An 11,968-nucleotide genomic window follows, 5' to 3' on the forward strand; every position below is an offset into this window, starting at 1 on the left:
ACATTCCGGTCGTTATGGTTACACTAAAGGAAGGTGGAACACCATCACCCTTGAACATCTAAACCAATACTTGGATACAAAGTGAAGCTCTAGTCCAAAGCCTCAACTTTCTGAGAAGTAGTTGCCTACTTTGTGATAATTCTGGTTGACAGCTACAAACTGATGGATGCCGAGGATAACAAACCGAAGAACAGTCACGGTACAACAGCCGAGAATCACACTAATGCCCCATATACAAGCATGAAAAATAGTTTATTTATAGAGTCTGGGCGGTGATGAACTTATGTACCACCAGTAGTTAAATCTCCTATTACTTTATATAACTTATTCCGCTTATGTAAGAGGAAATACAACAGAGAGAATTACGAATATCTCTGGTATATCTGGTTAAAAAGCATAAATGGCTTGGAGCTACCCCAAAAAACTTAGAAAGGGATTAAAATTTTAAGGGTTGGATTATTACCTTTTCGAGTCCACCCCACATCCTGTTCAGTTGTCTCTCCTATTCAAACGTCCCACATTTGTTTATTTTTTGCCCACTTCTCTACTTTGCGTCTAAATACAGGGGGGAGTGACTTTGTCCCCCCATTTTTTTCCATCGTATGAGCACAAGTGCATGATCGACTGCACAAGCTATGTTCATATGTACCCTTGCGCCTAGACATCTCTCAGGTTGAAGTGGCGGCTGCTATTGTTATACTTCCGTTAGTCTTAGCCCATAATTGTAAAATGAATAGAATGGAAACGATTCTCTGAACATGGTACATGGTATGTGAAAGTGATAGCGGAAAGAAGAAGCGAAGCTTAAGCTTTTAAAGTTTAGTTAGGAGGGGCTCAAAAAAGTTCTTTAACGATCATAGGAGATTCAGACTTGGCTAATCGGTACACCAAGAAATCCACTGGTGAATAATCATCCGAATTATGAATTAAAGACAAAACACAGGATTTATAATATTGATGCCCTCCAGATGGCTTAGAATTCTGCTATATTTATTATTTCCAGTCTCCTAAGTTTGGAGTCAATACGTAGAATTCACATCTGGCCACATATACAGTATTATATGAATGTCGCTCCATTCTCAAATAAATTCCCTTACCGTAATGTTAATATTTTAGCCACTGTAGATAGTAAATATTTAGGTTTGGTATCAATTAAACTATCCAATAGGTGCAACATTGAATGGGACTGAACCTGTGAATAGCACCATTCAATTGTTACAGATATCCGATTTTTGTTATTTTTGCTTTAGCTAGATAGACTTCGTGATATCAGATTATACCAACCTGTTTTGCGGACACACAAAGAGTACTGCTTGTCTTAGCTCAAACCCATCATAACTGAATCTTACTCAATGTCGCGCCCATTGATCAATTGATTTACTACAGAAGGGTCATTTTTGGTTGACATGGGAGTCTCAATATTATGGATATGAAGTGGCCGTTTTCTTGAGAGATGTGCGACATTCATCTGAATAATACTGTACAACACTCTGCTGCTATTTCGTAGAAAATATTAACAAATCCTATAAATAGAAAAGAGACGAAAGCATTACTAGCTCATGTAAAGCCCTTCATCCCTCTTAGAGCCATGTTGACAATATTGGTGTTGACAATTGGTGTTCTCAGTATGATGTTTTATCCCTAGACTTGGACTTAGTATATACGCAATAGCCGGTACTAACCGTAAGTAAATTAAGCCATCATCCCATTATCCTGTAGAGCTAAAACATATTAAAAGGAGTAGTCTAGCCATGGCAGAATTCACACAATGACAGCAATAAGACTCCTATTCCGAAACTTGGCTTAGCATTATTTCACCCTTACCCTTGAGATCCTTTCTGTCCATCGCCAATGCTCTGCGGTTATAATGCAAGATTATTTCCGACGGTATTAGAGCGAACTTGCCGTCAACTCACTAAATGCCTTCTTAGCTCCTTGACTTCCGCTTTTGTACGTACATACACGAATTGCCCCAATTCTGGCCCTATCTACACAAACCTGCGCTTCTTCAGTTTGTCAATCCAGTCTAGGCTTTAGCTAAAACCGAACTTCCTAGAGTTTATTTGTGATTCGGCACTTTCAACCTCATGTATCCGAGGTATGTACTCCTTATTGACGACAAATATAGTTTATTGAATTACTTTCATGTCCCCGCCATTCCCACCATTGCCACCCTGTTACTAAATGTTACTCTCAGTAATACTATGACCACTTTTAGTCTTAATATTCGTAGTCCCCTCTCCGCTTGAACAGGCACAATCTTGGGTACTTATCTCAACTTACCCTACGTTACCGCCGCATAGAACTCGCCTGACCTTTAAAATTTTATATTATTGTTTATAGGGTTGTTTCCGTGCCGAATTCCGAATCATCACAAGAGTTATCTCCTTCGTCCAGAATTTAAGGTAAGTGATTTCAAAATAACATAACACTTTCTTTTCTTCTCTTGTAACACAGCACTTGGCTTCGGACGTTATCTCGCTATTTTTTGTTAGTGGGCGTCACCTAATAGATATCCAACTGGTACCATCTTCGCTAATATCATAATGTCTGTCTGGCCCTACGTGCGAGTTGTGCTAAAGCCCTTCATTTTCATTTTCCAATTACTCTGGCGGATCTTCTGGTCGGGTCTTAATGGAAGAAGTGTCTTCCAACTTGTATTCAACTTCTGGATCAACTTCGCTCCCGTCTTTGCATGGTTACTAATCTTTAAAAATGCTGGCATCATCCCCAAGAAAATGAGACCCCATATTTATGTCAAGCTTGTAATGCGTTTGGAAAAGGCTGTTTTTGATATACGGTCCTCCCCCTTCAGCTCAATATTCAGTATAGTATGCTTGATAGCGATATCATGGCTTCTTTACGGCTATGTTTACAAGATCGAAAGTACCACCACTGCAAGCCCTGAAATAGAGTACACATTTGTTCCTAATGATATGGGTATGCCATCTGGTGCCAAGCAGAAAAAGTCACAAGAAGACGGAGACTTCAACTACGAGGAAACTCAAGCTGTTCAAAATTCATCTTCATCATCCTCTTCGGATTTGGAAGATTTTAATGAATACGAATTGGCAGATTTAAGTGCTGGTCCTTCGAATAGGAATACCGCTATTTTCAGTGCTCCAGGGGACTGGCAGGATGATGCCCACCACCAGTCTATAGAATTCTTTTCCAATTTACCAAGGAAGACGATCTCATCCCAGACAAGTTCAGTCAATAAACGAATCTGGAATATTTTGAAGCAGAAGCGTGCCAGGCCTATGAACTGCTGGCATGCATCACCTCCAGTTCTCTTGGCCCTTTCTTGGTACTTGCTTAACTTCGTTTATTGGCTTAAAGACCCTATTAATACCCCTAAGGATTTACTAGCCTGGTTCTCCTACGTGTTGGGACATTTTTTTGCACCCTTACTCACAGCTATCTGGTTGTATGTCTTTCATGCACCAGGAGCTCTCAAATTATTTTCATACGGGTTAGGAATGCAGAATATAGCTGGGGTATGCACTCATTTAGTGTTCCCCAACGCTCCTCCATGGTTCATCCACTTATATGGCGAGAACAAAGAACCCAATTATGACATGCCTGGTTATGCAGCCGGATTAACAAGAGTTGACATTGCCATGGGCACTCATGTTCACTCCGCTGGTTTCCACGCTTCTCCCATCGTATTTGGAGCCTTGCCATCAATTCATTCAGCGATGGCAGTCATGGTCTTTTTCTTCGTCTCGTACTACTCGAGATGGACCATCCTCAAGGTATTCTCTTTTTGTTTCATTGTATTGCAGTGGTGGGCCACAATTTACTTGGACCATCACTGGAGAATGGACTTGATCGTAGGGATGTTTTACTCAATTATCAGTTACACAATTCTTTATTGCTGGTCTCGTGGATTAAGAAAAGTTGACGAAGATTTCTTGCGAGCCCGCCTTAGATTTGATTTCAAGAACGGTAGCACCATGGGAATGCGTGTCTTTCGTAATACAAAGTTGCAAAATTTCTTTGATCCATTGTCTTAGACTATATTGATCGCCTCAGTGAATTGGCTGCTTTTGTCCCTTTGTGGACAAGTTTTGTCTCGTTCTACTTGATTCCGCATTAGGCAATCTATCCTTCGCCGCATTTCATCGCGCGAGCAAAAATTTTTTTTGTGTAGATCGTTGTAATAGTGGGGTCATCGGAGTTAGTCTCCGTCGAGGATAACACAGCCAATAGCTGGAGTCGGCTTGAAGAGACATACATATATTATTATAGTACCATGGGTTTCTGTGTCAAGGCATATATGTCAGAATACGTGCCAGGAGCGGACAGGATGCTCGATAAAATTTGGCCTAATACATTACTACCACTTCGCGGTCTGCATTGCACGGCCGCATATGTTATCAATTTTAATCAATAATAACAGCAATATCCAGTCCGTTGTCTTTTAGAGCTGCCTTTCAACTTACCGCTTAGTCATGCTTCCAGATTTCATCCTATGACGTTCAATATTCATCCCCTAGCCAAGCGATCTGCATTTCCCATGCAATACAATAACCTCTACAAATTGCCCCAGTGTTACAAACCGATGCAATTGAACTTATCTGAAACTACCTAAGTTCTGCAGGAATATCACTATTTGTGTATCATTTCTTTTTATTTTTGGGGACAGCCGTGGACGAGTAGTGTGACAGATGCGTTGGTATACCCCATAAGATGTCGCCGCAGTAAACATCCATGTCTAGGTAGACTTTTGTAGTGGGTGGGGACTGGTGGTGCATTCTCCTATTTTTTTTCAATGATTGCTTGCCGAATTTATACTATCCAGTGTAAGCCACTTCGGAAATCTAATTTCACACGGTTCCGTTTATTTCATTGGGGTGATTTCCAGTTGTTTATTTGAAAACTCTTCACTTTTAAAGCTGAAGTTAACTTCTTTATGATTTCTGAGAAGTTGTTTTGTCATTAAACTTCCTTGTTCCCCATTCACTTCTTCCCTAGCATTTTTCTTAAATCACCATTCGCACACACTCAAAGCAACATAATGAATTTTCCAAGACTTTATGGTAAGAAGTTAAAGCTATTCATCCCTGTCCTATTCACCATTTCTTGCATACTTTTCAGTCTACACTCCTACATCCCAGAAAGCATCCGCCAAATCATTCTTGAGGATACGGCATTAAAACATCATAGAGACCTGAGCTTCGATCCCAGAAGAAGTACTCTGGCCCTTTATTCATACGTACAAGATGTAATACTGAAGAGACCTCATAATTCCGCGATCGGAACAGAAGAAGGAATCTACTTCCACTGGGATGACTGGGTAGACTTGAGTCCTGGCAACAAGCTCTTGAACAGGTATAGGCAAGATTTTCCATCAGGAAAATGTGACTCAATTATATCCAAGTTTGCTCTGACCAACGCCTTCTGGGCAGAGTTCTTCGACAAGAAAGTTCTTCGAGGAATGGCAAATTTATACTGTTTAAAGGAAATTCCTAGGAGGATATTCATAACAACGGATGATAATATGGTCGAAGTGCCCGTCTTTGGCAAAAGGAGATTTGGAGAAGTCACGGTTCAAACTAAGAGAGATTTGATGGATTCCATGAGGATCATACAAGAAAACTCTACGGATACCAATTTCAAGTCGATTCTTATAAAAAATTATAGTGCAAAGCTCGACATAGATCCACAGGAGTTTATTTTCAATGCTGACGAGGAGATATTCAAACTACAAGAAAAGCTTGCGGACGATAGGATTACAGAGACCGAGCTTGAGTACTTGGAATTTTTAGAGTATTCCAGTCAATTGGTGGAGAAGTCAGATAGATATTTCAAATACCCTTGGATCATCACTGATGTGGTCCTGGGTCATTCACACCATCTTGCATACCCTTTCTTTAAAAGATTTATTGGTGAACGTGAACGTCAAAGTGTTATCCATCATATGGTGCGTGCATGGTTCCAGTTTGCAGAGATGAATGGATTCGCAAGTTGGTTGAACTCTGGTTCTTTGATTGGATGGGCTTATAATGGGGTTAATATGCCTTTTGATACTGATGTCGACGTGCATATGCCGATTACACAAGTCGACAGAATGGGTAGATTATTTAATAACTCGATTATTGTTGAAAATCCGAGATTTGGAAATGCTAAGTACTATCTTGAAATTGCGCCAACTTACACGAAACAGGGAAATGGAGAAAACTTCATTGATGGCCGTTTCATTGATATTAATAGTGGACTTTATATTGACATTTCGGCTCTACAACATACGGATGACAAAGCGCCCACTGGTTTGGTTCCCAATCAAAATGAACCAGGTACAATGATGGTACATTGTAAGAACTGGAATTGGCATTCCTTAGACGAGTTAATGCCTCTCAGGCAGACCTATTTTGAGGGTGGCTCGGTGTACATTCCCAGGAATGTATCCCAGATTCTCTGGAGGAAGTATGGTCCCGATTCCTTCACTCAAACACATTACCACGACCATATATTTGACAGGGAGATGGGTCTTTGGGTTCCTAACAGATACTGTTCAAAGAAGACAACTGATCGTAGCATGGACGAAACAAGAGGTGGCCTTGAGGAGGAATGCGATAAGGACTATTTACACGACGAATACGAGATCGTTCACAAATGTTCAGCCAGACATAAAGCATTGAACGAGGATATCGATAGACCAATACCTTATAGCATCGAAGAGGAAGGTGAGTTACCAATCTTGCGAAAAGATCCTTGGGATTACTATTATGATATAAATTATAACGACGGTAAATACGGAAAATGGTTTGTCAACCATGAGGTGATTGGAAAGCATTCTAAAAAGAAGAGTAAAAATAAATACATTGGAGGAGGAAAACATATACATACAATATGAGGTGGATGGGATTCTCTTGTCACTAGGGCAACAGAAACTCGATGATCCATACTCATAATACTGATGGACGGTCTACCCCGACATTCGTGAAACAGTCACTGTTACAGTGGTCAATTTTTGCATTTTATATACACATTCATATACATTTATAGTTCAGTAGATATCTAATTAATATGTATGTAGGAGTTCAGAATCAAAGCTGCAGTTCGTCCTATGATTTGCAACAATTTTAAGGTTGGACTAAAATTTTGGTGGGGCAGATGAGATCTCTTCGATTCAATAATAATTCAAACAATAAACTCGAGGATCACTACATACAGTCTCTTACCATAGTATCTATCTTAGCTTCAAACCAAACACCAAATTTTTCTTTGTCGAGCTGGATATTGTCGTCAACATACACGATAACATCAAGCATAAACCACACAAACACGTCCACAAAAGACAAGGCATAATATAATACACCGGTCGTCAGAACTTTTTCTTCGAATATCTCGGATGTTGGCTGAGCACACACATTCCGTCTGAGCGCTCGATACTACTTTCCGTTTTAAGACAGTCCTCAGCAACAGAACAAGGGGGTCCTCCAATTTTAGCAATTGTACCTTTCCTCGTCACAAGTTATGAACGACGCCACTGCTACGTACTACGCTACAGTATAGTGGGGTCTCGTTTTTGAGATCAAGTCCCCTCATCGTTAGAGCAACCGTCTTCTTTGCTAAAAATACATGTAATTTCCTCTCTAGGCGACTCTAAAAAATGTCCACGTTGCTTTTTTTCTTGGATCTTTCCTTGCGGTAGTCCAAAGCGGCTCCCCTTAGAAGATCGGCTGCAGACCTGCATGTGTGCTTTTGTTCCAGCGGTTGTGCATTATGACATTACGTAACTGTAGACGGAGTTACAAGGCTTGTAGTAGGCCCGTTTCCATGCCTTTGTCATTGTTCTGTGGAGACTTAGCTGTTCCTGACTTGATGGCTTTAGCACTGTTTATTGAAAGAAATTGTCAATAAGACATCGTCAGGAACCAATAGCTCTGAGGGTGACACTAAGATTATCTCTCACAATGTTTTCTCACCCATAATTCTCGACTAAAATTCCATCTCTCTTGTGATAATTGACGGTAGCTATTTGAAATGCAGCCCTATTTTGACATCACCTTTATACTTCTTAATCTTGCTGCATGCTGTATTTTTTCGTCCGATCAGCAGTATTTTTTCCTTCACAATCTACTGTAGATTCAAAAGAATCTAAGCCTTTGCGTTTTGCTAAACATTATATATCAGTTTCTTCGCTATAACTTAGAAAGCCATTCTATTCATATGATCCAAGTATCTCTAGAAGATAATTTTAGCACCAAACGAATTAGTACACTCAAGTAACCAGAGTAGATACCGAGAGCACTGACAACAAATATCATAGCATCATCGCAATCCAAATATGCCCATACCAAAATTGTACAATAAACGAGTCAAGCATATATTGCCCTTAGTTTTATCGATCATCTGTATTACAGTTGGGCTTAATTTCTACCTTTCGGAGAATATTCATCAGTTTCTCTTGGAGAATAAGGCACTAAACCAGAATAAACTTCTGACATTCAACCCAAGAACGAGTACTCTGGCCCTCTTCTCATATGTTGAAGACATCATCCAATATAATGAGACCGAGCTCATACACATCGGAACAAAAGATGGTATCTACTTCCATTGGGATGACTGGGTGGATTTGAGTCCAGGTAATAAGTTCTTAGATCGTTATCGACACGATTTTCCCTCAGGACAATGTGACTCGCTCCTCACGAAGTATGCGCTGGTTAATGGTTATTCTCTCGAATCCTACAACAAAAAAGTTCTTCGTGGTATGGCCAATTTGTATTGTTTAAAGGATATTCCCAGGAAAGTGTTCATCACCACTGATGACTCTATGGTGGAAGTCCCTATAGTAGGAAAAAAGCGTTTTGGAGTTAATTTATTGGGCCCTCGTACCCGAGATAAGAACCAGTTGGTGGAGTCCATGATGACAATAGAACAAAATAAGGACCGCTTGGGCTTTCGCTCAAGACCTTTGAAGCGCTTGCAGCCAATAGTACCGGTTGATGCTAAGGAGTTTATTTTCAGCCCTGAGGCAGAAATTTTCAAGTTACAGGAGAAGTTAAACAACGAGACTATTACTGAAAATGAACTCGAATATCTTCAATTCTTGGAATATTCAAATGATTATTTGGTCGACAACTCAGACACTTATTTTAAATATCCTTGGATTACCAGTGATCTTTTCAGAGGACATTCTCATCACTTCGCATACCCGTTCTTTAAGAGATACATCGGAGACAGGGAGCGTCAAAGTGTTGTTCATCACATGGTGCGTGCCTGGTTTCAGTTCGCTGAAATGAATGGCTTTGTAAGTTGGGTGAACTATGGATCATTGCTTGGATGGGTTTACAATGGAGTGAATATGCCTTGGGATACTGATGTAGATGTTCAAATGCCAATTGTTCAACTTGACAGAATGGGACGTCAATTCAACAAATCGATAATAATAGAGAATCCACGTTACGGCAATGCGAAGTACCTACTTGAGGTAGCACCTACTTATATTAAGCAAGGTAATGGTCGTAACTTCATTGATGCCCGGTTCATAGACATCAATAGCGGTCTTTACATTGATATTTCAGCTCTTCTGCACTCCAATTTCAAACCTCCTTCGAATGCTGTTCCAAATCAAGACAGCCTTGGTACAATGATGGTACATTGCAAAAATTGGAACTGGCACACACTTGAAGAGTTGTTGCCTCTCAGGCACTCGTTTTTTGAGGGTGGATCAGTATATATTCCCAATAATGTTTCCCTGATTCTCTCACGCAAGTACGGGCCTGATTCGTTCACTACCAAGCTTCGTTTCAAGAAACATAATTACCAAGCGGATATAAGTATGTGGGTTCCTGATAGAATTTGTAAATACCCCCCACCAACAAATATCCGCTTTAACGAAATCAACGGTGGTCTCACTTTTGAGGGCGCTTGTAACAAGGAATACTTGCAAGACGAGTATCACATTATACGGCAATGCTCTGCCAGACACAAGATGTTGAACCAGGATATCGATCGACCAATCGATTATGATATTGGCGAATGGGGAGAATTACCCATCTTACGCAAGGACGCCTGGGATTACTATAACGATATTAATGCCAACAACGTGAATCACGATCGTTGGGCAGTCAGCCATGAAATTGTGGGGAAGATCCATGAAAACAAAACAAAGAAAATGTGATGTCCTTATCGTTCATGGCTGCAGTATCCCACCGTAGTTGACTATATCAAGCGCTTGCATAGGAATCAGATGTCAAGCAAACTTGATTTAAATACGTTCTTCGAAGTGTGAAGAAGACCATAATTGCATAAAATTTTTGAGCATCTATATTACTATTTATATAATCTAATTTAATGACATATATTAGAAATATGTGGCTCCACCGTAGATCTCTTTGAGGAGTAAGACCACACGTAGTTTGGATTGGATAAAAAAGCCGAATTAAGCTTTAGTGCATCGCCTCAAGTTATACTATTTTTTAAATGCAACACAAATATACTTTTGCAGCAATTCGTTTCTACGACAATAGTCGCCTGCCCCCCTCATAAGGGATCCCGACAGACCAATAGCACTCTGTGCGCAGCAAGCGCATTTCCGTCAACGGACTGATTCTTTTGTTGGACTAAGGCGGGCTCATAGGAAACAGAAATGTGGAACATGATCCCCCAGATGATATTAATAATTTCTAATAAGGCACGTCTAGTTTGACCTCTATAAAGGTACAACTCTATGTACACCATTGGAACTATTGCACCTCGTTTTCAGGTTGTCGATTACAATAAATTTTACGAGTCTTTATCTTGATTATCTTTGGTAGCGTTTAACATCGTTATGAGTATAGCATACAGTATTATTCAAATGAATGTCGCACCTCCCTTAAATAGATTTCCTTTTGATAGTCGTAAAAATGACTGGCGGTGGAATGTTAAAAAGAGACAAGCACTCGGAATGAATGTCATTCTGAGCATATAAAAGAATTCCTTTAATGAAATTGTATATTAACTAACTAAATAATATGAAAGTCTTCCTATAAACTATATTATCTCTTGAAAATGGTAGTAATTCACTTGTTGGGAGTGATTTTACTTCGTAAAGAAGTGGATTACATTAGCTTGTTACTTAGCTTATATGTACCAGAAAGAAAGTATAAATATGTGCCTCATTCTACCACAAGAATGAGACACTCCCTAGTATATGATGTAGTGGAGTTATCCGAAATAATGATACAGATAAGTTTCTAAATTGTGCCATGCTTATTTGTCGCATCTACAAGATTATAATGGCTTCTTTTCTAAGCACAATTCAAAGCAATGAACTGAATGTCGAATACAATTCTGAATATATGGTAGCAGAACCGTGTTTGCAGTCTCGGTACTTCTAGCAGATAGGGTATCTTTCCCAAGAAACCTTTCTCTTTTGAGCTTAGCCTTTAGTAATGCCAAAATTGCTCAATAGGGTTTAGCTCTGGAGAAAAAGGTGGTAAATAGAGACATCTGTATCCTCTGCCTACAATAATTCTTGAGATACTCGGGTTTTTGTGAATACTTGCATTGTCCATAACTAAGAAAGAGTTTTGGAATTTTGGATACTTATCAAGCTCATCCATAACATCCATGAGGAATTGCTTATAATGAGCAGTTACAGTACCTCTAGTAATCGGTTCTTGTTCACCATCGTCTAATTTACGTTTCTTGATTTGCGTTAATTGCTTTGGTTTTCGTAGACTTAAAACAACTATCCCATCAATACAAATTGCTCCCAATATAGTACGACTTTCTGAACGGGTCGTGGGGGTTTTAACTACAGGGGTATTTCCTATAGTGGACCTGCCAAAGTTTCTCTTCATATTGATATTTAACCCAGCTTCGTCAATAAAGATGCAATTGGAACAGGAATCAGCCTATAAATCATTAAGTCTATTAACTGTTACAGAGAAGCAATATTATGTGGAAAGCCTCAGACATTCGTATTGAAGAGGTGCGACATTCATCTGAATAATACTGTAAACACCAGCAA

At 39.7% G+C, this 11,968-nt stretch overlaps 3 protein-coding genes across 3 annotated transcripts; all 3 read left to right on the forward strand. All coding sequences in view use genetic code 12, as the record gives it.

The window, feature by feature from the left end:
* Window positions 1-2,546: 2,546 nt before the first annotated feature.
* IPT1 (inositolphosphotransferase) lies at window positions 2,547-4,016 on the forward strand (the record flags this gene model as incomplete). Its single annotated transcript, XM_064921517.1, has 2 exons — window positions 2,547-2,886; window positions 3,127-4,016. The coding sequence occupies 2 exons, from the start codon at window positions 2,547-2,549 to the stop codon at window positions 4,014-4,016; spliced, it is 1,230 nt and encodes a 409-aa protein (XP_064774870.1).
* A 1,004-nt stretch (window positions 4,017-5,020) lies between these two features.
* RJT20DRAFT_134105 (LicD family-domain-containing protein) lies at window positions 5,021-6,859 on the forward strand (the record flags this gene model as incomplete). The annotated part of the gene is made up of 1 exon (XM_064918274.1): window positions 5,021-6,859. One exon carries the CDS (start codon window positions 5,021-5,023, stop codon window positions 6,857-6,859), a length of 1,839 nt encoding a protein of 612 aa, XP_064774871.1.
* Window positions 6,860-8,296: 1,437 nt separating this feature from the next.
* RJT20DRAFT_94341 (LicD family-domain-containing protein) lies at window positions 8,297-10,132 on the forward strand (the record flags this gene model as incomplete). The annotated part of the gene is made up of 1 exon (XM_064921526.1): window positions 8,297-10,132. One exon carries the CDS (start codon window positions 8,297-8,299, stop codon window positions 10,130-10,132), a length of 1,836 nt encoding a protein of 611 aa, XP_064774872.1.
* Between the last annotated feature and the right edge of the window lie 1,836 nt (window positions 10,133-11,968).

The sequence above is a fragment of the Scheffersomyces xylosifermentans genome (assembly GCF_036884685.1).
Source record: "Scheffersomyces xylosifermentans strain CBS 12540 chromosome Unknown RJT20scaffold_3, whole genome shotgun sequence".
Taxonomy (NCBI): domain Eukaryota; kingdom Fungi; phylum Ascomycota; class Pichiomycetes; order Serinales; family Debaryomycetaceae; genus Scheffersomyces; species Scheffersomyces xylosifermentans.